The following is a 27,759-nucleotide window of genomic DNA, read 5'->3' as shown; positions in this document are numbered from 1 at the left end:
GGTGGGTTTTTTTGTTTGTTTGGTTTGTTTTGTTTTTCCTTTGGATGGAGGTGGTAAGGTGTTGGCATTTATTTTGTATATAGATGGAAAAAAAAAGTAGAACAAAAAGGGAGGGCCAGCTTTTTTATTAAGGTTTTTGGCTTTTCTTTGAATATTGAACTGCTATTCTGTTGTGGAAAGCAATATCTAATATCTTTTAATGAAGCCTTTACTTTGAGCAGTGGAAGTTACTGTCCTTGCAGGTATAGCTGTCTTGGCAATTGTAGCCAAAAGTATGCCATCCGCTGTATGGAAAGACAGTTCTACTTCATACGTGAAGTTAAAAGGAAATAGATTACTTCTTGTAATTCCAGTAATCTGTGTGAGAATTGTGACTTTGTGGAAGCATGTTTGTTTCTGCAATATATGTTCTTCCTGCATGGACACTTTAGTGCCAGTATGCTTGGAAAATCCTCTAGGCCTGATGGACTTGTTGAAACTGCTAGAGGTCAATGACTTGGCTTGGATAAAAGTTCTTGATGCGCCCATCTCTTGGCAAAGAGGTTGCGTGTTGAAAGAGAAGAGAAACTTAATAGCTTCTTGGTAGGCCACGTGTTACATGGCAGTGTGGACCAGGATGACTCAACTTATGAGTAGGTGATAAATGTTTATGATCCTGTGCCTCCTGTCTTGTTAAGTAAGTCTACTGCAGCTTACCTAACCAAAGGGACTTGTGGTGGCAAGGTAAGTTTCAAATAAGTCGTTAGTGTTTCTCTTCCTATATGACACCAGCACAGAAGGTGGAGATAAGGTCATAGTTGCTGGCAACAGGCTGGCAGGAATACAGCCTGACAGGCCACATCCATCTGTGGGGCAGTGATTTTCACACATGCCGTTTCTTCTGGATCAATAGAAACAGTATTATAGTTGAGTGAGCAGAGATGGTGGGTCACTGCTCTCATTTTGAAAAAGGAGCAAAATCTTGCAACTGAAGACGTGAAAATCAGCTTTTAGAGGTGGATGGATCTGTGCTGCTGTTGATGTGTGTTCTGGTTAGAGCCCGTACATGTCCAAGACCTTTGTGCCATAGGTGGACAGGGGTCTGCTTAGATGGTGAGACATGTGAGACTTTTGTGTATGAATACTGAAAATTGCTGCTCCTGCTTTTCTAAGCCATCTCATGTTCAAAAACCATTTCAGATAAGTAAATACTAAGTAAATATCACAGACCTGTGGACTTATGCCCAAACACCAGGTGCTGAAAACAAGATCTTCTTATCAAGCGAAGCCTTGCCTGTCATCTTATTCTGGAGTAAGGAAGCAATGCTGTTATCACATAGTAAGGCAAGATAATCTAATACCTCAGACCTTAGTAGCAGTGATATTTTTTGTTATGATGTGGTGAGTGTATTGTGTTTTTTATTCGACTTCTCTGATGCATTCACTGTGCAATAGAGTAGTAGATAAAATTTGCAAGCCAGTGTTTGGGTGTGCAGGACTGTGTCAATTTCTTCTCATCCCCAGGAGCGAGCATCATACACAGTCTTGCTCTCCATAAATTCTCTTATTGGAGAATGCACAAGGACAGTCTGTCATCGAAACAGAGAGATTTGGAGGAAACTTGTTTCTGAAAACAGTAATTTCTGTGTCTGGCAGCTATTGGATTGGCAGTACTGGTTGTTCTAAGCATAGTGTTTAGTAAGTGAGTAGTAATACTTGGCTGTAACTAGCAGTGGGTGTCCAGAAGAAAGAAGAAATATTCCTATTAGCTTTAGTTTAGGGAAGTGTGATTATAAAGGTAGAATATGTCATACTGGCTTTTTTTTTCACAGAGAGATATTGGCACAGGAAGATGATGTTTTATCTGGGTTCTCTGCCTTTGGACTGTTGATACCCAATCCAGCAGGGCAGCTAGTTAAACTCACCCTCTGTGTCATGTTTTTTTTTTTTCTTCCCCCCCCCCACCCCTTTCTGAAAACTTAGTAAGCTTCCAGGGCTGGAGCACATTACTTTTTTCATGTAATATTTTCATTTTTTTAAAAAAGAAGTATGAGTAGTAAGTCATTTTTAAATGGCTACTCTAAGGTTGTGTTGCAAAACTTGAGGTTGCTACTGAAATACTGTGGAGATGTAGAATTGGCAGTTGTGGCTTTGGTGAACAGGCTTTTTACATGACGCGAGCTTGTGCAGATCTTTAGGATTTGTGTAGCTCACCTGGTTAGAAGGTGCCAAAGAAACACATCAAAAGCTTAAGTGTTCCGTATTCTCTACAAAACTTTCCCACTTTAACTTGGAGAGACAATTTGTCATGAAAACAGTTGCAAATAATGACTTTGAAAAGCGTCATAGTATGTGATGCGAAGCTTAAGTGCTTCTTGAATTCTTTTCTAATAAACTGTAGCATAACTAATACTTTATGAAGTACCGTTCGTTAGGGCCTTCATAGCAAGAAAAATATTTTGAAAAGTAATCCTATTAAACTACGTTGAGGGAGAACGGAGGTGGTGGGGGTGTTTGAGCCGTTTTTATCCAATTATGATGTTATTATATCCTTACATCTTTGTAATATATTAATTGTGATGTTCTTTGTCAAGGGAAGTATGAGAAGCATAAGAATTAAACTTTGGAGACAAAGCAGTTTATCTAAATTTAAGTGTGTGACTTGGACAAGAGGAAGAACTTTTAAGGTAAGAGTCAGTGGCTTAAACATAGTATTAAAGAATATCTAAATCTGTGCCTGGTCCAGATGGAGAATCTTAGCATGAAAAACATGTGCAACTCTGGAAAATCCAGTTAAACGTATCTGCCTGTGTACTGCTACTTGACACCACTGAAGTGGCCGGCTCTGTTAAGCTGCGTTCTACTGAGCTTAAGCAAAGTAACTTTAAAACCTTGGGAAAGAGAGATTCAGCAGCAGCTCAGTGTCTGTGTCTTTTAATGTAATTTGGATTAAAGAGCTATATATGGCTATAGCTCCCTCTATCCGTGGAAAATACGGGGTAGCTCATGGCCAGGCACTTCTAGAAGATGGAATCATTAGTCTGACACTTTGCTGACATGCTATGACTTCTGCTAAATATGAACTATGTAAATTCAAGTCATGCTGGGTAGAAGGCATGGCACAAATTATGTAGTTAATTTTCAGAGTGAACGTATTTCTCAGTAAGGAATGTTAAGGTCCAAGTAGAAAAAAACCCACCAAACTATATATATATATATATATATATATATACACATATATATATATATTATGGTGGGCTAGGGTATAGAGTATGCCAATGTCACAAATCAGGTCCCAGGCAGGAGGATACTCTGGCAAGTCATACTCTGTATTTATTCTCTTCTACAGTTCAGCGTTCCACCGTGGAAGACTCCTTCTGACTGCTTTCTGAATTAACACTGGTTGTGAGTTGTACATTGGAGTAGTCAAGAAGTGAGCTTGCAGCTGTAAGCAGCGATGTGCCTGCGTGGGGAGGAGGATGTTTGTGTCTCTGAGGGAGAGTAGGCAAGTGGTTACTGGGGAGACTGTACAGCTCCGTGTCCATGGAGCCTTGCTTTTGGGGTTTTCTGCTGAATCAACTGAGTCATTCAGCTTATAGGTGTGTCATTGAAGGTGACCGCACTGACACAGCTGAAGGAGTAGTGAAAAAAGAGCACAGGGTCTAGGACTAGAGGTTGGGTAGTAGCAAGGGGCTTGTTTGCTTCCTCTGAATGGTTTAAGAGTTGCAACCATGGGATGTAGTGTATGGTCAGGATACAGGGCTTGCCTTCCCAGTTGTCCCTGAAGCATGCTCCTCCTGTCCTTGACTGCAGTTAACCACAAAGTTATGTGTGTGTTTTAGCTGTGGTCTGAGCTGTAGGAGCAACAGACCATGCAGTTTTACGCTGGGAAGGTAAACTTCATCTGAGTTTTGTGTTTTGTCTCTCTGTAAATCATAGCTTACAGTAGCAGTTGGTCTCTTTAGATTATGTAGGTGAGTTCTGGAAACTGCTGAACTTAGGTTTTAATAGTTGCAGAAACTGGCCTAAATTGTATCTTTTTTTACTTCAAATTCTCACCCTTTAGAAAGGAATAATAGAAAAGTCACGTGAGATTTCAAAAAATTTTGCAACAGCCTCCACAAATTAATAACAACTTTTTAGTGTGTAATGAACATGGGCTATAGTGAAATGGATATGGATACCAGCAACGGGCAGAGACAGTTGGTGACATAAATAGATCCCTGACAGCCTGGAATAATTTTCCGGCTGATACTTCTCCTTCCATAGTTAAAAGACGTGCTACTCTATGCCTTTTGTTAATGGGTTCAGCTTTTCTGTTTCTGTGTCCCCGGGTGCTGACAGGAGGCTGTGGTGTGCAGGGGTTCCCTGCTTTAGATTGGACTGTGTGGTCATGTGGGGTTTCCTTTTGCACGGCGTGAGGCGTGCCCAGCCGTTCACCGGACACTTGCGGCGGCGGGGGCTCGGTGCAGGGGAAGGGCAGTGCTCTGGTCGCCCGTAAGTACGCAATGCAGTGCCCCAGAAGAGGCCCGTAACCCTCTCGGGAGGAGGAGGAGGAGGAGGAGGAGGGAGTGTGTATGCATGAGCAGTTGCCTAGAGGCATTGACAGACGGTAACCTTGCATTTGTGGTAAGGTGACCCTTCGGGCAGAAGAAATGACGAATCTGATAACAACTGTGTATTTACTCTTTCCTTGTTATTACACTCCAGCTAGAACTTCCAAAGGCTATAAATTCCTCATTACATAAGTAAGCTGTGCAGCGAGTGCGCCTGTGGCGGGGGGGAAACTGCACTTTCCTGACAAGCTTCAATGCATAAGTAAATGATATGACTTCTGTATGGGGAAATGCACGCTGTGTTCAGTGCGCCCGTGTGGTCTATTTGGTGTCTCTTTTCTGGATCCTGCAGCTGTCTTGCTATGCTTGAGGAAAGACCATGCTCTGCTTGGGATAGACTGGGTGAAGAATCAAAGTAGAGCCAGTCTTGATGGAAGAAGGAAAGCCACAGGCACTTGACACATTAACAAAACTTAGGGGGGACATTAATAAGTTAACTCTTACATTAATGAAATTTGAAGGTGTGTGTTACTTGTGATATTTTTTTGGTAAAGGTTAGCCTCATAACTTCGGAGGAGAATGTGTTCTGTTCGTGCTTGCCTCTAAGTAGCCTAGGAAGAGCTAACACTTCAGCTTACTGCCTGGTTAATTCAAGATCTGATTCTGCTTAGTGTAGTTTAATGCAACACTATATTTCCGTGTTAGGTGTTTGTCTGTCTCACGTTCTTCTGGTGGAAATACAACAAACTCTCTAGAACACATGTATAAATCAGCTAATATTGTAATTAGTTTATTTTACACCAGTAATGAAGTTAAGTTGCTCTTTCCTTAAGAGGATGCTTTCCTATTAATGACAAAAATCTAATTGTTTCTAGGGGAGATGGAAGGTGGGCTGCACTGGGAAGACAAGGTGTGCTCTAGATAAAAGTCATTGCTTTAATACTGTATTACAGACACTTCTAGCTGTAGATAATGTTGGCTCCTAAAGATCTGCTGTTTTGTTATTGCAGTTAGTGCTGCTGGTGGATTAGAATATATCTGTAGGGACTTTCAAGTTCCATAATGAGAACAATATAATTGTAAATAAGGTTGTTGGAATTACTGTTATTGCAGCAAAACCTTATTTTAAAGGAAATGAACCAGTTAAGAAAAATCACTTAAATTGCTTTTCACTATAAAATAGAACTTTGTGGTGCTAAATATGCAGCAACTGCTGTTGCATTCTGTACAAATGAATAACCAGCTGTGTAGTCAAGGGGATATTTAACCTGAGGGACACAAGGGGAAGTTAATATCCAAGATGCTCGTATTAATGTCCATTTAATGTTTTTCTTTTTTTTTTTTAAATTAGTTTTAGGCAAAGCTGGCACTGAATCTTCTTTAATATGAGGTAAACATGTTTGTTCCCCAGCTTGGGGTCATCTCTGAAAAGTCTTAATATCTGCAGTTCCAAGGTGGTGCCTCTGTAATGAGACTTATTTAGAGTTCTTGATTACATTGTAATTGGTAAGCATTCTGGAACACTGTCAAAATATCCCTCCAGGGGAACTGTAATTTGTAAAAAGTGATGCTTTTGACTGGATAAATGTGTAGCAAGGACACGGTGAACCTGTTACATAGCTAGGATTTTTCTTGGTAGCTTTAGAAATCCATGGAAGCAGTGAGCCACCAGCCAGTGACAAACCTCTTATACCCAGAACTGACAGAACTGGATGCTAGTTCTTATAATTATGAGAATGTAATATTGGTAATTCTGATACAGTTTTGAAACTTTATCTAATGACAAACTGATGGAAAGCACTGATACCCCTCTTACTTGCACTTTCATAGGTGACTGTCTTCATGGTACAAGCACTGTTCATGTTATACTTCAGAGACCTCACATTCGGTTCAGATGTGCTGATGATGTGTCATGACACTAAGATAAAACTGCAAGTTGATTATTATTGTTATTATTTGAAAATAAATTATTTGAGTGTTGTTCTTTAAACAGCTTCCAGTTGTACGAAACACAAAGCAACAATAACAGAACTTGTCTCTGAAGTACATGAATGCTCTGGCAACAGCACTCCTTTATGCTGATCATGCAGTCCTCTTTTACAGCAGATTGCAGTATAGCTGTGACTTGAGCAGTTCTTATCTTCCTGGTTGGATTAATCTGTGTGTGCTTTTTTTGTTTTTTATTTTAAACCCATAAAACACATTGTTGTGTGAATGAGATGAGAAAGTCCGGAATTGTGACAACCAAAGTTGCATTTAAATGAGATCTTTAGAAAGTGTTCTTGCGTAAGCTATGAAATTCTTCATGGTAGATAAGACAGCAGTTGTCTTGAAAAAGATTGTACTAGAAGAGGTCCAAAGCCTACAACCATGGCATCAAGTGTTATGCCATCAAAGTATAGCTGATACCCTTTCATCTAGTGAAAGTGATGGCATTTGTTTCTCTTTGTGCACTGGAATTGGGATAAAATCAGTGATTGATTTCTTATGACAGTTAAGTGTTTTGGAAAGATGGTCCTCAGTTCAGGATGGCTCTGAAGTTGATTAATGGCTTTTACAAAACCAGAGAAGAGTTGTGGGGTTCTTGTTTTTTAAATATGCAATTTAGAGTCTTTTTGACTTCTCAAGCTTGTTTACTGTGAGATTAAGCCTTGCCTTTCAAGAAATATGCATGTTTCCACATTGCTCGAAGGGCAGAACTATTCTTACTTCTCTCTCCTACTATGTTTTGACAAGTAGCTTAAAACCTTTGAAATGGTCTTGATTTATAATCCATTTCAGCATTAGATATATTTCTTTACTACCTTCTCAATGCTTTTTGTTTTACCTCATAGTTCTTCAGCCCCTGTTCTTGAGGACTGGTTGGTTGTAGTTTCTTGCTGTCCCTAATGTTGATCAGCTGGGTTAACAGCTCAGTTCAATTGCGGGTAACAGCACTCCCACTAAAAAGTGTGTATTTGGTAGAGGGAGGGATAATTTCTATGTCTTTGTGTTGTGGTTTAACCCTGACTGGCAACTTAAAACCATGTGCTACTCACACCTCCCCGGCTCTGCTGTGATAGGGAGGAGAATACGGAAACAAAAGATAAAACTCGTGCACCCAGGTCCTTGAGCAAAAGCAACGCCACGGATGGGTTTGCCTTGGCCAAAGCAGAAGTAACCCAAACTGTCTTCCGTAACATATTCATGTGCACTACAGGGACTTTATCCCCTTCTACAGTATGTAAAAGTTTTGATTGAGCAGGGCCAGCTCAACTGATAGATCCCTGATGTTAACTAACCAGGTGGCTTTTGCTAAATGTGAATCCCAATTCCTGAAGGTTCCACCACCCATTGCTCTCGGTGTAGTCTTTAACAGTCCATTGTACCATTTGATTTTTGCCGGTGGCTGGTACATGATGGGGATGTGATATAGCCACTCAATGCCATACTCTTTGGCCCAGGTGTCTATGAAGTTATTTTGGAAATGAGTCTCGTTATCTGACTCAATTCTTTCTGGGCTGCCATGTCGCCACAGGACTTGTTTTTGAAGGCCCAGGATAGTTTTCCAGGCAGTAGCATGGGGCGTGGTGTATGTTTCCAGCCATCTGGTGGTTGCTTCCACCATTGTAAGCACATAGTGCTTGTTTGTGGGAGTGTAATACAGCAAATCTGCCAGGCTTCCCCATATTTATATTTTAGCCATTGCCCCCCAAACCATACAGGTTTTAACTGTTTGTCTTGCTTGATTGCAATGCATGGCTCACATTTATGAATAACCTGTGCAATAGCATCCATAGTTAAGTCTACGCCCTCAATCATGAGCCCATCTATATGTCGCATCTCTTCCTTGGTGACCTGAGGTATCATGGGCCCACTGAGTTAGAAATAATTCATCTTTGCCAATCCAAATCCACATGGCTGTCCTTCCCCTGCCTGGCTGGAGGCAGGACCCCTCTAGTAGGCATTGACAAATGGATTTGTGTTATTCAGTTCTTCTAAGTATGAATTAGAAGTTCCTATAAGAGGATCAGAAGCCCTTCTTCCCCACCTGGGGAACTGTCTGCTAGAAACTAGTGTGTCATTTTTCCTGGCAGAATCCTCTTTTTCAATTGTTTTTCCTTGCAACTCACATAACCATGCCTCTAGGGTCAAGGTAGGTTTTCCATCTCGCTTCCTTAGGTCTTCTCCATGGTCACTCAGGAAGAACCACAAGGTGCCCTGTTTGATGTACTTTCTGGCCTGTACTGGTGGACAGCACAAGTTATCCTTGAATTGCTGGAACTCTCTGGACAGTTTCTCAGCTAGCATGTCTGACAGTTTCTCCACAGCTGAGATGCAGGCCTGTAGAGAGGAAGAGAGACTTCCTTCATGTTGCCAGAGTTCGTCAGCCAATTCATTCACAGTTTGTCCCTCACCTTTTCTCCAGGACATTATTACCAATGAGTTGGCATATGATGGTGGCGCACTCTGCAGAAACTTCCAGCACATGGGTTGTCTACATTGGACTTACCTGGATCTGTGGGTAATGGCTCATTAGTTGCATCACTATAAATCACCTGTAGAATCTTCCTTAAAGGGGTACCTTTTCTTCGCACCTGACAGAAGTTGTCTCCAGAGGCTGAGGGCTTGTGTCTTTTTCCCAATCAATTTGTCAATGCCTCCTGCCTAGATAGGGATTCCAGCCGCTTGGCCTCCCTACCCTCTAATTCCAAGCTGCTGGCCCTGTTATCCCAGCATCAGAGCAGCTGGGCAACAGTTGTGTTGCTGGGATGGCAGCTGAGATCTTGTTGCATGTCTCGCACCTCACTTGGGGATTGGGATTGTCTCTGGTTCTACCTCTTCCTTCTGTTCTTGTTATCACATCATCCTTCACTAAGCAAACTGATTTTTTTGTGTATTTCTTCTTCCATATAGGGGTGACTAATACGACATTGGTTGTTTTTCTGGTTCAGCTGCAGTGCCTGATGGTCTGTTTTCCCTCTATTCCCCCTGGGGGTGCTGCATAATGTTGAGCAGTTCTTGAAGTTTAACCCCAGCTAGCAATCAAAATCATGGTAGCTGCTTGCTCACTCCTCCTCCCCTCCCAATAGAGGAGAGAATCAAAAGGAAAGGGTGAAACTCATGGATTGAGATAAAAAGAGTTTAACAAGATAACAAACCAAAACTAAGATACTACTACTAATATAAATGAAAGGAAAATAAAATATAAAAGACAGTCAATGCAATTCCTCATGAGCTTAGTCTGTGCGGAGCAACCAGTCCCGGGAAGACAGAGAGCACCCTGGTCCCGAACAGCCGATCGTGGGTTGAGAGAGAAAAGACCAAAAAAAGCAGAAAAGCGCAGAGGCCAACTGCAAAACAGCAGAGTAGCAAAAGGCCGAACTAAAGGAGCTCCTGAACAGAACTTAACGTGAACAGAGCTGAACTGAAATGGATTCCCCCAGCTGGAAAACCCCACTCACATTAAATATGAAGCATGACACTAATGGTATGGAATATTCTCATTGATCAGTCTGGATGTCAGTCAAGGTCTATCTCATCCATGCCGAGCTTCGTAGCTGCCTCACACCTGCACACAGAAAGCCCAGAAAGACCTGAGTCCCCCAGACAACAGCTAAGATAACGGTACGTTCTTACATTTTGTTCATTCCAACTCAAAAACATGGGAAAGTTACTTGAAGAAAACCTTTGATTCTGTCCTGAGGTGCTATCTTATTGTTCTCAAACTATATCCAAACAGCGACCATGCTAGCTATGAAAAAGAAGAGTTTCTAACTGCATGAAGAAAATTAACTCTATTTTGGTCAAAGCAGCACAGCAGTGTTTGGTGGATACTGACCGGGGCCCAGCACAATGCGTTAAGTTGTGCCTCTTTGGAATAGCTACAGCATTTACCTTTTAAGTATTCTATCACTTCTTCAGATTCCTGTAGTTGTACAGGAGTGAAGATCCAAACCAGTGGAGGTGAGAAGCTCTCTAGATACCTGCCCATATTCTCCCATATGCCATTCCACTTGTGACCGTCCAACCTCGGGGCAGATCTCTGGATGATATTCTTAAAAAAAGTTTTTATAACCCTATACATGACCTGAGACACATTGAGGAGATATAGCAATAAAAGCATACTAGCTTCGAACATCGCCAGGGTGTTCAAAATTCTCAAAAACTGTTGCACCTGGTGTGAAGGAGAAAGTGGAGGTGAAAAAGCGGGGGTAAGTTTTCCCCGTAGATTGAGTGTGATTAGTAATAAATTCAGAGAGATGGTGTCCGAGGTATGGACATGACAACAATGCAGCGTATGAATACCAGCTTAGCTGTGTGGCCAGTGACGTTATCATATCATAAGCTGATATTACACAGGACAGCAGTGTGGTGATCCTGATCCTTCTCCCAGAGGTGATAAATGGCACAGCAGGGAATACCTAGTGTGTGTAAGAATTTAGATAACATAGCCATGTGGGCAAACAAAGCAGCATTGTGACCAGTGATTATTTAACTACTGTAATAAATGTGTCTAACAAATTTGGTTTAACAAGCTCTTGCCTGATCTGTTGTTTTCCCAACCCTTCTTGCCCCATGTTGGGTGCTATAAAGCACTGTCATGGTTTAACCCTGGTCTGCAACTAGAACCATGTGTTGCTCACTCACCCCTCCCCCACCCTGGCGGGCTGGGGAGGAGAAATTGGAAAACAAAAAGCAAAACTCATTGACTGGGATAAAAACAGTTTAACAGAACAGCAAGAGGGAAAAGATAAACAATAACAATGAATGAATATACAAAGGCAGGGATACACAATGCGATCACTCACCACGCGGCAACACCGATGTGCGGCCCCCTCCTGAGCAGCGATCCCTGAGGCAGCGATCACAAGCACCGGTCCCATACCACTGATCCCAGAAGAGCAAAAACCTGGACTGCACTTTGCACACAAAACATGACTGCACTGCCTGTTCTGGAAAAAACAAAGAGCACCCCAGACAGCAGTGACCTCCCTCAGCAGCAAGCGTTCCTCCCCTGGCCAGCTCCCCAGTTTCATACTAACCATGACCTCAGATGTATTGAATAACCCTTTCGCTAGTTTGTGTTAGCTGTCCTGGCTGTGTCCCCTCCCAGCTTCCTGTGAAAATTAACCTTATACCAGCTGACCCAGCACACTTTCATTCTGAATAAACCTGTTCTTGACATCTAAGGATTTCAAATTTTTGCAAAGTTGGTTTAATAGCGAATACTTACTAATGAAAAAGTTTAGCAGGGCAAAATTAGAAGCTCTAGAATTCAAATAATGAATGAAACAGCAATGTAAAATATTTTTGTTCGTCATAAAATAACTGCTTTTGCCAGACCGTTCAGTCAAATGTCATCGTGGCAATATATCCGATGTGGAAGCAGGATGAGGGTAAAGTAAACCATATTCTGTTCTTTGCAACCAAGGCCATTTGTATGGCACAAATGATTTAAGGAATTTCTTACTCATTCACTTCTCACTGCTTTTGCAGTATATGGAGAATAATTTTCAGTCAGCAAACTAAAATTTTTCAGCGGCAGATTAGACACCTTGCTACATTGGCTATTGTTGCTTCCAATTCTACAATGCTTTTTAAAATTATTTTTTCAAGTGTCCCACTGTAACATAACACGTAAGCCAACCTGGGTGAAAACTAGCAGGTTTTGCCTCATCATCCACATCAGGAACACTGAAATATGGGATTGAAGGTGGGAAGGCTAGATGAGGCTACCGAACAGATCTGCTCTCATGAGAGGGGAAGAATTTGAATTCTCTAGCTCCAGAAAGAGCACAGATTTGTTGCAGTCTGGTGTTTATCAGATGGATCTTCCAGGCCTGTTTTTCTTTCCTTGTCACAGTAACTTTTATTTTATTTGGTCAGTTATGTTGACTCAAATGTAAGCAAGGTTCTTACCTGCTTATGCACTAGGATGACATCTCTTGAAGTGATGCCATTCTGTTAACAGCAAACTGTCCAGTGATCCTTTGTCTGGGCTGAGCTGAATTTTCTGTTATGGTTAGACAGTTGTTAGGGAAGTTCCTTTTCACTAGGTTTTCTGCAGCAGAGACTCAGGCAGGGATTCCAGAAATTCTTCCAAAATAAATAATTTATTTGCACGGTGCAGTGTTGAGCAGCTCGCATTGGGTGCCTTCTGAAGAGGGACTCTCAGTGGAAAAAAACCTTGGACGGCTATACCCCACCTAGTCCAAGCCTGCACCCCCCGGACATCACTCAGAACCAACTGCAAAATTAGAGTCTGGGGTCTCCCTGTTCTTCATTGGATCTCTTAATTTTTGTCCAGTGGGCTGTCAATTAAAGCTGTGACCTTCAGTTGCTGTTTTGCACCTGCAGCTGGAGAAAATAAGTTCTTGGTAATAGCCAAAACATTCTCCTGTTAAACACCATTCTGTTCCTTTACTGATCTCCAGGGACGCAGCTCCCCTTATCTTCCAGCCTGAAGATTCTGGGGAATTCTTTACTTAACAAAGCAGAAAGTTCAAAGGTTCACAGCTTGCTGAAGTTATGCTAAGCAACCTTACTTATGCTAAGCAAATTCTATAAAAGCAGTTTCTAAACAAGTGCTATAAGAAGCAGTATATCTAATAATTCAGTAAGCTAAGACAGTCTATTCCCTAACACCAGTAATGGAAGGTTATGGTTGATGAGAGGCCAGTTCTGAACTAGAATGGGTGAAATGTCACTAGCTGTGAAATATTAACTTTGCCAGAATTGATAAGATCAAGCTGCTTGGTTTGAGTTGTAGGGAGGCTAGTGACTTTCGAGTTGCTCATGCCTTGGCTGCATACAAGCAAGTCAGGAGAGTAAACTCTCCGTCTCTGAATGCTCTACCCTAACATCTTACTTTCAGTTAGTGTCTGAAAATACCCTCTGCTTGTGTCTCTGAAACCTCCCGTTGTGTCTTTACCTCTTCTAATGAATGAAAAAAATTAACCAAATAGCCTGTTTGGAAGCTGATAGAAGTTTGGTAAATGTTTATTGCTAATCCAAGTAACTGGAAGTAGGAAAGTCTTTCAATAGTGGTATCTTATCCATGCTACATCCAGTGTCCTGGAAAATACAGAATTACCTAGTACCTATTGGTTATGGTTATGTGTCAGAAGAATTAGGTCTAGAAAGGTGTAACAAGCATCTTTCCAACTTCATAGGAATAATAAATAACGTACTAAAGTTCCTTTTGATTTTAATGGGAGTTTATATAATTTCTGTGAATTGATTGAATGATGACACTGAAGCTTTTGTAAAAACTTTAATGAGCTTGGCACAAAGTTCTTGCAAGACTCAGAGGCATGTCTTTTGCAAGAAGAATTAATGCAATTGAATAGTCTTTCTCATGGCTGGAGAGGAAACTTTACAGTGTCTTCTGTTGTGTAGTGTCTGTTTTGAGAAGAATGGTTGTGTATTGCCTCTACCTTCTCAGCCTCCTTAGTCGTCTTCACATTCTTCTCAAATCACTCCTCCTACAGTATAAAAAGGAAGATGTATCCAGCCCAGGTGGATATGTTTGTATTTGCCTTTCAGTTCAGAATTGCTTGGCCATCAGTTTTGTCCAATGAAATTGATCAAGAATAGCGACATAGGCAATCACTGCAGAGTTTTGTTTGTTTTGTTTTTCCTGGTGCTACTCACAAACAAAATAAGTCTAGAAGACATTCCTTTGGACTCTGAGTTGTCTGAGGGGCTGTGTGAGAAACAGACAGGAAAGATGGTCAACTAACTTGAAGAAAAAAGCTTTATTGCAGCAATGAAGTTCTATGCTGCTTCCCTCTTCCTCTGCCTGTTAGAAGTGCTCTTTGTGCAAAAACAACTGTAGGTCAAACTAACAAATGCAGGTCGAATAGCAGGAAAGTGCCAGTGTAAACAGTAAGGGAAGCTAGCTTGGTATTCAGCCAACTTTAACTGAAACTGTACTCTTGCTTTTATGTGCAAAATGTTGGATATGAATCTGAACATGAATAACTGTTGACAGCAACCATTTGCACGTCAATTAAAGTGAAGTATATTGTGATCCTTTACTTGCTGAGTGTGTAACTGAATCTGCTTATTCCCACGTTTCAGTCATGAGGGAGAGGTGTCATTTAAAACAGCACAAGCTCAGCCAGTTGCGTTCAGAACAAGTGAGACTTGATGTTGGTGTCCTAAAGTATGACCACCTTATGCCTTTCCTTCAGAAACAGGTTCAGAAAAGCCTTCATCTTGTTGCTCTCTGTGGTATGTAACGAGTCTGACCACCAAGGTCTGACATGTAGTTCCATCAGCTGATGTTCATTCTCGGTCCTGCCCTGGTTTATACACCGTGGCTGATACACTCTTTGAGAATTGTCCAGCTTGCGTGCAGCTGAAGGCACAGTAGGAATTGTCCACTTTTTAAAACATGTTGATTACTCACACTTAATTATGGCAGGTGCTTTCATTACTAACATCTCCGTAAAAAATGGAGGGTGGATCTTTTAAGGCTCTTTTTCATATGTCGTCTGGTAATTTTGGGGTGACCAGCTGTGTTGGAAGGCCACTGCTTTCCAGGCTGTAACAGAGAAGCCTCTGTTCTTGTAGGTACCTACATTTAATTTTTGAGCAAAGTAATAATTAAGTTTGTTTGGATTGCTAACTGTTCAGCAACTCTTCAGTTAACCAAATTTCTAGTAAAGCGGGTTGTACCTTACCAAGTCCTGTTTTCTTTTAGGGAGTGTGGTGGGGGTTTTTTGTTTCTCTTTTTTCTCTTCTCCTCTCCTCTCCTCTCCTCTCCTCTCCTCTCCTCTCCTCTCCTCTCCTCTCCTCTCCTCTCCTCTCCTCTCCTCTCCTCTCCTCTCCTCTCTTCTCTTCTCTTCTCTTCTTCTTTTCTTTTCTTTGTTAAATCATGATCAAGTCACCCACATTAGTAAACATCTTGAATGTGGCATACTGTTCTACGTGGATGAGGTTGAATAAGTCTGAACTACCAAGTTTGATCTTTGGCTTCTGACAGCTGAGGTTCTTCATCTGCAGTGGAAAACATCTAGCAAAACACGGCTCCTCCAAAATAGCCACCAATCAGTCCTTCCAGCTCTCTGGAAAAACACTGATATTTTATGCAAATATTCTTGAGAACAATTTTTTAAAAGCAGATGGGTTGTATTTATAGTCCAAACCAATAAGTTTGAAATAATACATCAGCACAAAAATATGTGTATTCTTTTCCTTTAGAGAACTTAGTTTAATTCTTTAGTTTTCATGTAAAAATTGGTTGTATGAAGTAGAACAGAGCTTGTGCATTTCAATTCAGTTCTTTCTGGCTCAAGGCTGTTCCTGTCTCTTGGAGGGGAAAATAGTTTTCCTCTTTTGTAACAGCTACATTGTCTCCTTCCCTTTTGAACTGCGTGTTTTTCATGTCTTTCTGTTCCTAGGCCATGAATTGTTAATACCAGGATCTGATATCACAGTGGCAAATAAAGCTGGTATAGGTGACAGAGAAGAAGGACTGGGGATGTCTTCTCCTCTCTCCACTCCAGCACTCTGCCAAGCCAACATTGAAATGCCTTTTCTCTAATATGTTTGGGTTATTTTGACACTAAGCATTTTAAGATGTAGTTTAATTCCCAGGTTACTTTTCTGCTAGTTTGTGAAGTGGACTGCTCTTTTCTGTAAGAAATTACTACTCCAAGTCTAATGAAGTGGTAAGTAAGAAGTTGCGATTTTTAAACCCTTTATAGTGTGAAGTACTCCGTTCTGAATAAGAATTAGGAAGTGAAAATCATCTGTATTTTTGAAATGAAAAGAAACCTGCATTTTATTTGTCCCATAAAAATACTAATTCTTTACATCAATACCTTATGATTAGCTCAGGATAAGTGACACATTAACTTCTGGGTCCTGCTGTAGTTCTGGGAATTACTTGCTCTCGTAACATCTGGAAAAATATACAGTCCTAGGTAATTTCCTTAGCTGAATGTATTTATTTTTAACTGAGCAATATTACAAGCTGGACTTCCACAACTTTAAACCAGTGAGCTTGCACTGTTATTCATCTCCATCATTCTTTTTTGTGAAACAGTCATTTCTGATTTTTGAAGCTTCAGTGGAATGGTTTTGGGGGAGGAGTAGGTGTTCATTAAAGCAACAAGATCAAATCCATGTAATCCGTGAAGAAGATGTTTTATGTTACAGAGAGAAAGAGCATACTTTTGCTTGGAAAGAGCACTGTTCAGAAACTCCTAAAAAAGGAATCTGTGCATGCAATATTGTTATCGATCTATGGAAGGGATTCTAACAGTAAAATTTGATAGCATAAAAGCATCTCGGGCTCAAGTCATAGCCTATGAATCATTTTGAAAAAAATCTTGTTAGAGTCATGTCAGAACTACAGATAATTACTTCTTGTGCAACAAAAGCAGTGAGTTTCATGAAACTTGGCTAGGTTGAACCTAGTAATTTGTGCTTAGCTGAACTGTAGTGTTGTGTGCTTTTCAGACTCTTAATTTGGAGACATGGAATACGGTGTCCGTGGTTATTCTCACTGGTGTGCTCCAGTAGTTAGTGCTCTGCCTGAAGAACGTGAATTTGACGCAGCAGAAAAAAGGCATGGTGAAAACTAATATTTACAAGAAACCAAAGAGGTTTTGCCTGGTACTGATTTTATTTCTCTGAGTTCGTTTATATGAGCTAGAGATAGTAAGTACTTCTGCTGTCCTGCATTTGGTTAATAAAAAAAATTCAACTTTTAACTCTTACAATAAGTCATGGGTTCTACCTCTTGAACAATTTTCCTGGCATCTCTTCTGTTATCTTATATATTTATTAACATTCAAGAAGGCTGAACTATAGGAAAGTACGAAGTTTTACTGTTTTCATCCTCTTGGTGCTGGATGCTAAAACTTTCTGTTTTCTATTGTTTGCAGACTAATTTAAGGATCACATTAAGAACAGGAATTCATGCTGAATTTCTTGTCAAAATGACCTTTCAGTCTTTCTTAGGCTTGTTGCTTTCCATAATACAAGCTTACCTTGTGTGTATTATTTCTTTGATTTTTGCATGTGCATCTCCTCATTTGAGACTGACTTACTCAGTGTTCGAAATCACTTAAAAGAAGTGTATTTTTTGTTATTCTGAGTTGTATTCCACTAATTCTTTATGGCTGAACATTTCATTAGCATTATGTTTGTTTCGAGAGTATTGATTTAAAATTGTATTGAACAGAAAGAAGCCCTGGAGAAATTACGTTAGAAACATTTTAATTACAGCCTTTCACTGAGAGCTACTTATCCTTTTGTTTACTTAGCTAATTCTTAAAATAATGTATGTTTTATTGGATATCTTTTAAAAACTAGAGCAGCATAGAATGTAAAAAAGGCTTGTCAAGTCTGAAGCTTGACATAAAAAATAGCAAACTTAAGACAATAATTTACTACAAGTCACAGGATATAGTCTAAAAGTTGCTTAAAGTTAAATGACTTAGGATGAATGTAAAAGAGAGTTTACTTTTGGTGCTATGATTTCTGTACTAATCAAGGCAAGCAGTTGTTTCTACTTTCTACCGGTGTGTTAGAAAAAAAGTGCAGTCACTGGCAAACGTCCTGTCTTAGTTTAAGGGTCTCATTTGCACATTGCTTTTCATGAGGCTTTATAGGTAAATTGTAGTCAGCTGAAAATGTTTTCTGTACAGAAAGTACAGGAACTCTCGTCAGTTTTTCTGCATTAATATACTGTGTCCATTTATGTCTCTGTCCGACTTTGACTTTCTTGGATTTGCAACACGAGTGTCTCAAAGTTGTGTTAACTTAGTTCTTTTCAAACCTTCGCACATCTTGAAAATGATGCATCAAAAAGATGTGAAATAGTACAATAATCAACTAGAAAAAAAATGAAGATCATGTAATTAAAGAAAAATCATTTTGAAACAACTTTACTTGGTCAAATCTTGTGCCAGTGGAAAAGTGTGAATCAGTTTTTGTCATGCCATCTAGTGGCAGTTTTATTTACAGTCATGTTTTTTAAATTGCTTGGATTGACATGTTCTCCGGAAAAGGTGCAATAACACAATAAAAATTTGTGGATCGCAGCATTAGACAGCATTACGTACTGACAGACGTGGTTGTTAAACTGTTTTTCTTGGTACTGACTTAAATTTGTTTTTCTGAGTAGAATATCTGAAAAAGCTGCGTTGCCCTTTTTGTGAATTTAACTGCAGCTTGTGTTTCCTGAAGATTTCTGCTGAGTGTGTGTAGCTGCTAAAACAAAGACACACTGGAGCAGGACCTGTGGGACTTGCTGTAGGATGGACCTAGGTCAGGGGAAGGAAATTAATGGAGGACTGCATTAACCTCAGTCTCTGTCACGTCTCTCCAGCCATGTAAATAAAGCAAATTGTATTCCTGCACTACTGCTGGTAGAGCAAAGAAGTCACAAATATGGCTGATTTATTTGCACACAGCTTTAGGCTTGAAGGAGCTTGTGTGCAGCCTGTCATCAGTGCTGAGTAAAACTATTTAGCTTGAATTAAGGAATCTGCTTTGCTGTAGACTAAAATTAACAAGCACCTATGGAAATTGGTTATGGACTTGCAGCTGTTGTCAGCTGAAAACTGCAGTGTTGAGTTGAGCAGTTGAAGATGGGAGCTTTACCAGCCTTGAATCGAATGTGCAAGAATGGGTCTGTCTGTGTGTGGGGCTTCTTCGTTACTCTGAGGAATGGATAAACTTTTTTTTAATTGCCATAATTCACATTATATGCATACCTATACAGCTGTGTGTATTATATACAGCTTGGAAGTCTTCAGGATGTTCTGTGTTTTTTGTAACACTTCACTTTTAATTTTTTTCTCTTCTTGAACAGGCTTAATTTAGAAGTAAATTTTAACAGACTACTGAAGAAAAGTGAATATGTTCTGAGTACCTGTGAAGCATTTTGTATCTTGATGGGAACATGATGAATCGCAGAACTTGATCTGGGAGGAGCTGTTCTGGGTACTTCGGTTGCAGTCTTCTCCCTTACACTTTAGTATGATATAACTTTTTTTGCTGTAGTAGGCATGGAATGGCGTAGAAAATGGCTAGGCTTCTCTTTTAGCGCCTTCAACTTTCTTCTATATATAGAAAATCTGTGAGAGTCTGTAGAGCCGACTACAAACTTGTGTGAGACAGTTAAGGAAATGAGAACAAGATGTCAAGTTGAATGCTTTCTAATACCCATTTTGCATGCAGTGCAAATGTGAAGACACGGAGAACTTCATAAAAACTAGGGTTTTTTGCTTGTTTTTTTTTTAGCCTTGAGGAAATCACCTTCAGCAATGTTGGTTTTAGCTCCCTTGAGTGGTGCAGGCCTTTGAGAGGCTGTGATTTTCCCCCATGCTTTGGTATGTGGGAAAGAATATCCAGGTTGTACTTCATCTTCTAAATGTTTAGATATGCATTTGACCAGTGTGAATAGCAGGGAGCAAAATTCAGAAGGAGCCAGGCAGAGGAGGCCCTTATCTAGACAGAGTGCAAATTGTCTCTCCCTTTCTTCTCAGGCTTGAAAGAGCAGGCAAGAGGTTCACGTCACAGGTATTTTTACATCTTGGTGTAAACTTCTGATTGTTACTGTTCTTTAGAAGTACTTGGCAGTTAAAAGCACCTTGAATTTTGCTCGTTAAGTTTGTTCTCATAGGAAAAATGGAGGTGTGCTCAAAAAGCTGTCAGTGTGTTTTGTTTATTTGTTTTGCTGAATTTCTCCTCTTGTCTCTAGAAGTGGCTCAAGGAGGCAAACAGTCTTCAGAGAATCCCTTTATTAGAAGACTGATGACTTAAGCTGGTTTGAGGAGTGACTGAGTAAGGTAGCAGTCCTTGGCTTGGAAAAGAGATGATTTGGATGATATAACAAAGGTTTTCAAAATCCTAAGTGTCAAGGAAAGAGCAAGTAGGAATTGATTCTTCACTGTCTTTTGATTTAAAAGCTAGGAACTGTTAAACAAAGGTAGCAGGAGCCAGGTTCCAGTAGAAATTATTACTTTGCACAAAATGGGTGGCAGACTTGTGAAATTGCTCACAGATGTTATGACTGCATGAATAAAAGGAAGTCCACATGGTATCAAGGGGAGACTAGACTGATACACGGAACAGAGGTTTTCCACTGAAAAGCACCAGATGAATGAAGCACATCAAAGCCTGGAATTCCCTGAGTTTCCAAAAGCTGGACAGTGTGGAATGGTGAGAAGGATGTAGCAGGGAGGGTGGTTTGCCTTGTAGTCTCTGCTACACACTTCTACAGACCAGTTTTGGAAACTGGATACAGAAATAGATGACCCTTGAGCTGAACCATTCTGACCATTTTATGTTTATGCATCTCTTCCTTTATCTGGATTTGAAATTTGAACCTAGGTGGAAAGAGGTTTGAATCTGGGTAGAAAGATGTCTGGATCAAGCTGTTGACACAACTGCTACTAATGCGTGAGCTGGCTGTATATGCACGCTATCTATAATGCATTCTGGACTTAGTATATGTACTCTGGCCAACCTACATATCAGCTGCAGGCTTAGACCACTTCATTTTATTTTTTTTTTAATGTGTAGATATGCCAGTCCGCTAGTGCATCCTGGATACATCAGATGTGCTGCACAACTCGTGAGGCATTAGTCTGTATTGTATTCTGTGATTTACAGATGGAAGTTTGGGAGTCTGAAAAGGGAGAAGTCTTTGGTTTGACCTAACTGTAGTCTGATGTACTAGGCCCGTAGGAAATGTATGTGTTTGGGCAATGATTGGCACTGAAAGCATAACAAAAAGCCAGTAGACTCTGAATATTCCGATCCTTACTATATGTTGCGGAAGTAAGTGCTATCTAGTAATGGTAGCTTTCTGCTGTATTACCAAAAGAGTTTCAAAACCCATGCACATTTGATTGAAACAGGTTTTTTTATTTTGCAGGAAAATTTTGAAGATGCCTTTGAAAACATCCCTGTGTAAGTAGATTTTTTTAAAATGTGTATGTTTTTAATAAAACTGTATATATTTTTTAGAAAGTCTCTGCCATTATTCCAACTTTTACAATATACAAGTTTTGAAGTTGCTATAATATCTTGTTGTGTGTTTTGTTTTGTGTCGTAAATTTTAATTCTTTCTTCCTCTTTGGGAGAAAAACTTGGAGCTCCATTTTAACTGTTTTGATCTACATCTTGTCCAAATTGAATGACCTGGTTGCAGTCAACTGGTGGAAGATATTATGCATACGAGTTTCAATAGCACCATTCTTCCACCTATTATGATTTTTTCAGTTTAGCTTCTTAGAAATAGTTATTCCACTGTTGTACTATGAATGGAAAATGGGATTTGGAGTGTATCTGTATCACAGGCCTATAAAAGCTTCTGATAGGGAGAGATCTTTGTTACTTTCATGCAGTGTTACTGACCTTGAGTAGCTTTCATCAAATATTTTCAGGTAGTGAGGTTGTTCTGAGTTTTGGTCAGCCAACTTTATAAAAGGTCACTAAATTCTTAATCATCCTGGGTAGCAGAGAAAAAAGGAAATTTCTTACCAAGAAAGCTTTGCAAGATTCTGAGAACTTACAATGTCATCTTCTTGTTATAATCAAATAATTTGATTATTAATGGCTATAGCAAGTCTTGAATATTTCTGTCAGTACTTTCTTCTGGACTCCCTGTGTGAACTGCAGCTGACAGAAGAATGTGCCATGAGCACTGAACTGATGGAGCTTCATTTCATAGAGATTATTGTCTTACAAACCTACACCTTCCCCCTCCAGATCACTGAAGCTTTCCCTCCACAGGTCCTCATGACCTCCTTACCTTTCATTTCCCCCAGCTGCACCTGTGTCTTCCTTACTCCTGATGGTCAACAGGTAGCTTGATTTTTCAGCAGACCAACAAAACGGGAAATTGCGTATTATACTGTAGTCTTCCCTTCAGTAGGTACCCCTTCAGGTATTTCTGCACAATCTAGATATTGATTTTAATTCTCTCATGAGACCACTGCTTCTCTGTCAAACTTGGCTGACTGAAACTGGCCAATGGGTTAAAATATTAAGAGTGTAGAGACATATGAGTGGACAGTCAGCATGATTGTGTATGTTGTTTCCTTTGAAAATGGGATATATAGAGAGGCTGTTCTGTTTGTGAGTGTTTGAGCAATGGGCGTAGGATAATCTCAGCAGGAATACTTGCTGCTGAGGACTTGCTCTACGTTCAGACAATTAGCTGCTCTGCAGTTATGGAAATTACATATGTGTGTATTCTTTTGTATCTGGGCAGGACTCTTCACTTGATTAGACCCTCTGCTTTCTCAAATACTTCAGAAGGCACAGCTATTTAAAAACCTGCCTAAGGAACTGAAAAAAACTTTGCGACTTTGTGTGGAAGCTTTCAATCTTATCTTCCTTGAAACTCTTTGGCTGTAGTTTTCGAGTGATGCTGGTAGTTTTCCTGAGGGGAAGCCTTTCTCAAATCTCATGCCACACTGGTTATTCTTGAACTTTCTCTGTGTAGAATTAATGGTAGTTTTTTTCTATTAATAATACAATAGTGGAAATCTGGAAACATTACTATATTGAAACAATTAATTACTAGAGGTTCAACCTTTTTGGAAGGCTGTATCTGTTTTTTTTTATTTTACTGTGGATAATATTAATCTTAAAATTTTGCTATGTATCAATGTTTCAATCTCTTTTATTTTGTGTAAGAAAGTGACATTGTTACAGCTATTTGATGGTACACCTGGCATTAGTTTGAGTGTCTTATTGCAGTTTATTGAATTTAGGTAAAATGGGCCTTTTTTATGGAGAGTTGTGTCTGCCAAGGCTGTTGATGTTTACGTATGAGGTCAGAGCTGGTTCAAATTCCATCGGATCAACTTGTTTAAGAGAATTCAGAAAGAATGTGTGGGAACCATGTCTTCATAGTACTTCATATGCCGCCGTGTAATTTATCATGTGAAATGTGTATAGAATAACACTGCTCTGTATATTGCTCCAGTAAATGCTAGCAAAAGATTTTGCTAACTTGGCTTTAACTGGCTTTATCCCCTAAATATTCTTGCTTAACTGTAGATACGAGGTTGCGCAGGTTAGATGTTAAAAGGGCAATGAGTTATCCTAAGAGGGTAAAATCCTTCCCTAAATCTCTAGAGCTGGCTGTTGTATCTGAGGACAGGTCCAGGAGGAAATCAGTCTTTGCTCCGATTGTCTAAATGGATTAGATCCTTTATCTAGACTCTTTTTTGATCTTCTACTCATGGTGGCTACTGTAGTTATACACAACAACTCCAAAATGGTTTTTGTAATGACCCCGAAATACTTGTTTTGTAAAAATGTGGAGGGACCATTAGATGGACTTCCACCTGTAAATGCAGTTCTCTATGCACTGTTGCTAAAGCCAGAGATGGGCTCTTACAGTAGGTCAGTCTGCCATTTCGCTTAAAGTAAGCAGTAGTATTTCACCTGGTATCTTCTCGGCCAAAGAGAGTTACTGAGTTTTCAAGTACTGGCTTGGCGATAACTTTTGATATAGCATCTTCAGCCTTACAAAGAGGATAGGTGGGATATATGTGAAAGAAAATTTCCCAGTATATGGTTGTGTTAAGTAAGAACTGGTTAACTCAGATCAGCATATTCTGTTTTAAAAGGAACCAAGTAACTGGAGACAAATGGTTCTGTTTCTTTTGGAAATTCAAGCCTCTGCCAAGAAGTTTTGTGGTGGCAAGGTACTTCTTGGCAAATTTTTCCCCATGTTTCCACTGGAATGCCTGCTTACTTGTAAGTTCTGGGCAAATCTGTTTCACAAGGTAACCTAATGCTGTTACCTGCCAAGCATCTATATGTTCAAAATCATATTCACAGATTTATGTGTGTTTTGTTCTTTTATTCTTGCTAAAAATGCTTCCTGAATCTTATTGTGGAAAAAATATGAATTTTAATTCTGATCTTGCTAAACAAGATGATTCTCAACTTCTATGACTTTTTTAATATATATTTCTGCTACCTTAATTTTTCCCCAAATTATTCAGCAGTTATTCTTGTGGAATGCAGAGATCCATGTTTTCTGTTGCCAGAGTATAATTTTGTAAATTATCTCTTCTTTGATTTTACAAGAAGACTAAAAAGGGTCTGAGTTCTTGACAGCTTTTAACCATCACCATATTATGGCTAGCATCTACTGACCTTGTCACTGCTGTTTTGATTTCTGTATGTATTTTATCCCCTGAAGTTCTCAATTTGTTAGAAACTCGTATGAAATTTTAATTTTATTGGTTTTCTTCCTATCTCATTTTACTTACTGCTCCTCACAATGTCATCTCTATGTGACAGGAAGAAGTTACCATCAAGTTATTGTGCTTTTCCATGTTACTGGTTGGCATGCTGGTTTTTGTTTGAGGTAGAGACAAGAGGGTGTTTTCAATTACCACCCCATTATCGGAGGCTTATGCAAATGAATAACAACATTTAGAGTAACTGTATTATGGAAGCTGCCTCGGCTTGTTTATAGAAGGTGTTCTGTAGTTGTCTTTGGTCTGCCTGACTGCTGCAAACACTTCATACACAGAGGAAGACTTTGTGTTGTGCTATTTGTATAGAAATTTCTGACACTAGACTCTGAGTTTTGGCAGCAGTGGAAAGATAGTGAAATCTCATTTAAACACATTTAAAAATCTACATAGTGAAGAGGTGGAAGCTAGAATTCTGTAGAAATGAGACAAATGATTTTTGATGAATAATGTAATTCTTAGAATTTTCTGTCTTTCTTGATTTCAGCAGAAGGAGACGTATTTCATTGCTATATTATCATTCCCCTTTTGCATTTCCTTTTCCTACCCAAAGCTGGATACTGTTAATCCTTGATCCTACCAAAGCAGCTCTGTGTGGTATTACTGGGGTGATAGATTAACAGCCAGAAGTGTTTAAGGAAGTTAGAGCAGGTTATCCCTGTAATCTCAGAAGTGTAGTTAAGATTTCAGTTATACCTGCACATGTGTGTGTTTTGTCAGTGAAGGAAACTGGACAGCTGAGGAAATGGCCCTAAATTCAAATTTGAATTCAAGGAGTAAAAAACTTTTGACAACAGTGCTTGTCTCTGTAAATTTGAACTCATATTCTGATATTGTCTTAAGATGGTGAGAAACATCTATGACAATTTAAATGATCAAAGTTTTATTTTGTTATGTTTGGTCCTCAAGGTCAAGGGGAAAAAGGTCCAGTAAAGGTGATTTTTGTATCCAGGAAATATAACAGGGCGTTTCAGTAAGATGGACCCAATTTCAAAGCAATATGGCTTTTAATACTGCAATGTTGCTTTGTAATTGGGTCCGTCTTTTTGAAACACTCTGTATTTTCATAGCTACATATATACGACACAGTACCCATTTTATATTGTCAGTCTAAGGATTTGGAGCAGCAGTAGTCAAGACACCAACCAGCCTAATCTCACTGATCCTTCTCTACCCCAAACAGTTCTTGGATAAATTGTTTAAGTTTGAGGGGGCTTGAGTGGGCAATAATTATGTATCTTCCATTATTTATTGCAGCTACACCTTTTGCCTCTGATGTCAGATTTCGCTGTGTGTTTGTATTTGACCAGAAGTCTTCAGGCCACATTGTGCACATTTTTATATTGGTATCTCAGTGGTGGAAAAAACACGGCGGGGGGCAAGGGGTAAACAACCAAACAAAACAGCTCAGCAACGTTCTACACAGAACTGCCAAAGACTTTGCGTATCTTCCACACCAAACCTTCACTGAAAGGCTGGGGTACAGAAATGTAGCACAGCCGGTTTTTCTGTGGTCCAGTGTTGGCCAACAGAAGTTTGTCTTAATTGAGCCTAAATGTTTAAGTTACTGCTTGTGACTTGCTCATCCATGAAACACAAATTAACACCATGGCAGTAAACTCAGATAATATTTCTGCACAGAGGTTCCTGGAGACTTCTGTTGTCTCTTAATTATCACGCTGGAATCTCAATGTTGTGCTGGAATGGGTGATCCACTGATCACATCTGTGTTTTCTTTCTTTAAATTTCTCTCAGGAAATTAATGCTTATCCTGTACTTTAATAACAACTGGGCGATGCTATTTGCAGTCATGCAACTCAAGGATTGCCTTATCTGAATAACTTCAGAGACTTTGAAAGGGATGTAGACTTTTAATTTGGTGGTACAATCTTTAAGTCATTAGTGCTTTAGATAAGAAAATGAAAAGTTGAGCTCTAACTCTTAGATGGAAAAAAAACCTGGCAGGCTGTGACTTGCGCAAATATTGAGAAGGAGGATTGTTTTTAGGGAAAAAGGATTGAAAAACAGATTTGCCCCCTCTGGTCTTTAATAATGTTGTGTTTTGGTTGGTTTTTTTGGTTTAGCATGTTCCCCCCTTCTCTCCCTGATGATTAAAGACTGTCTCAGAGCATTTTGGGAAACAATCTGAGCAGAAGGTGACTTAAGTGTGTATTAGTCGTTTTTTTCTTTAAGACAGTCCAGGGGAAATCTTTTGAATGTGTTGATATTTGCAGACAGAAATCCTGCTTTTGTCAGTTTTGTGGAAGTGTGCTGCTGACTCTTTCTTGGCTTTTACTGGGAAATACTTTCTGAGGCCTCAAGTGTGGACTGTCTGCAACTTACGCTGAGTTAAGGACAGAACACTGCCTGTTTTGTGTGTGAACTGAGTCAGTTTTTATGTGGCTGCTCAACCTTCGAAACAGGTTTACCTTTCGCACACTATCAAGGGGAGAGAAATCCTGGAACTTTGACTACCCCTGCCCCCAAAACATTAATACAGTAAGTGACGATAAACGCTGCTTGCAAGTCACATGGCAGAGAAGTCAGATGTCTCTGAACTCCTTGGTCTTTAAGGCTATTAGGGAGAATTTCAGGAAAAAAGGTAAAAACATCGTGATTTTAACGGTGCTGTTGTCCACGAGTTATAGCTTTCCATCTCATCTCTGTCCTACAAAGCCTGTCTTACCTGATCATAGCCCTTGGTTTCCTCAGGTGTTTTAGGAAATACTATGTAACTCTTTCCTCGAATGTTGCATTCTTACTTGTATTTTCAAAGTAGGTTGCAGTATTACTGCTGTTAGTAGTTAGCACCCATCTGAAAAGAGTCAATGCAAATCTAGTTTCCTGCATTGTGTTTTAACCGCTTAGTCTGAGGTGGTTTTCTGAGTAAATCTCAGTTCATGACAGTAAATACAGCTAGGAATAGGCACTATTAGCCCAAGTGGTACAGCTTTAAAGAATGCTTTTCAAAGGCAATGGTGGAGGGCATA

At 39.8% G+C, this 27,759-nt stretch overlaps 1 protein-coding gene across 4 annotated transcripts in view; it reads left to right on the top strand.

Moving 5' to 3' along the window:
- The window catches only part of TTC39B (tetratricopeptide repeat domain 39B), a 75,396-nt gene that overhangs the window by 5,062 nt on the left and 42,575 nt on the right, over positions 1–27,759 (top strand). Inside the window, exons 1-2 of one of the 4 annotated variants that reach the window (XM_065656743.1) lie at positions 4,432–4,476; positions 21,421–21,455. Coding sequence is in view for 2 of the 4 variants with exons in the window: in XM_065656741.1 (XP_065512813.1) it covers positions 4,561–4,608; positions 21,421–21,455 (83 nt within the window). In the remaining 2 variants the exon portion in view is untranslated. Of the gene's footprint in view, positions 1–4,431; positions 4,477–4,534; positions 4,609–21,420; positions 21,456–27,759 lie in introns of those variants that run through there. The other 3 variants (XM_065656741.1, XM_065656744.1, XM_065656742.1) reach the window with 3 other exon arrangements.

Source organism: Caloenas nicobarica, chromosome Z (assembly GCF_036013445.1).
Source record: "Caloenas nicobarica isolate bCalNic1 chromosome Z, bCalNic1.hap1, whole genome shotgun sequence".
Taxonomy (NCBI): domain Eukaryota; kingdom Metazoa; phylum Chordata; class Aves; order Columbiformes; family Columbidae; genus Caloenas; species Caloenas nicobarica.
Note: the sequence above shows the minus strand (reverse complement) of the source record. Positions and strands in the feature narration are given on the sequence as shown.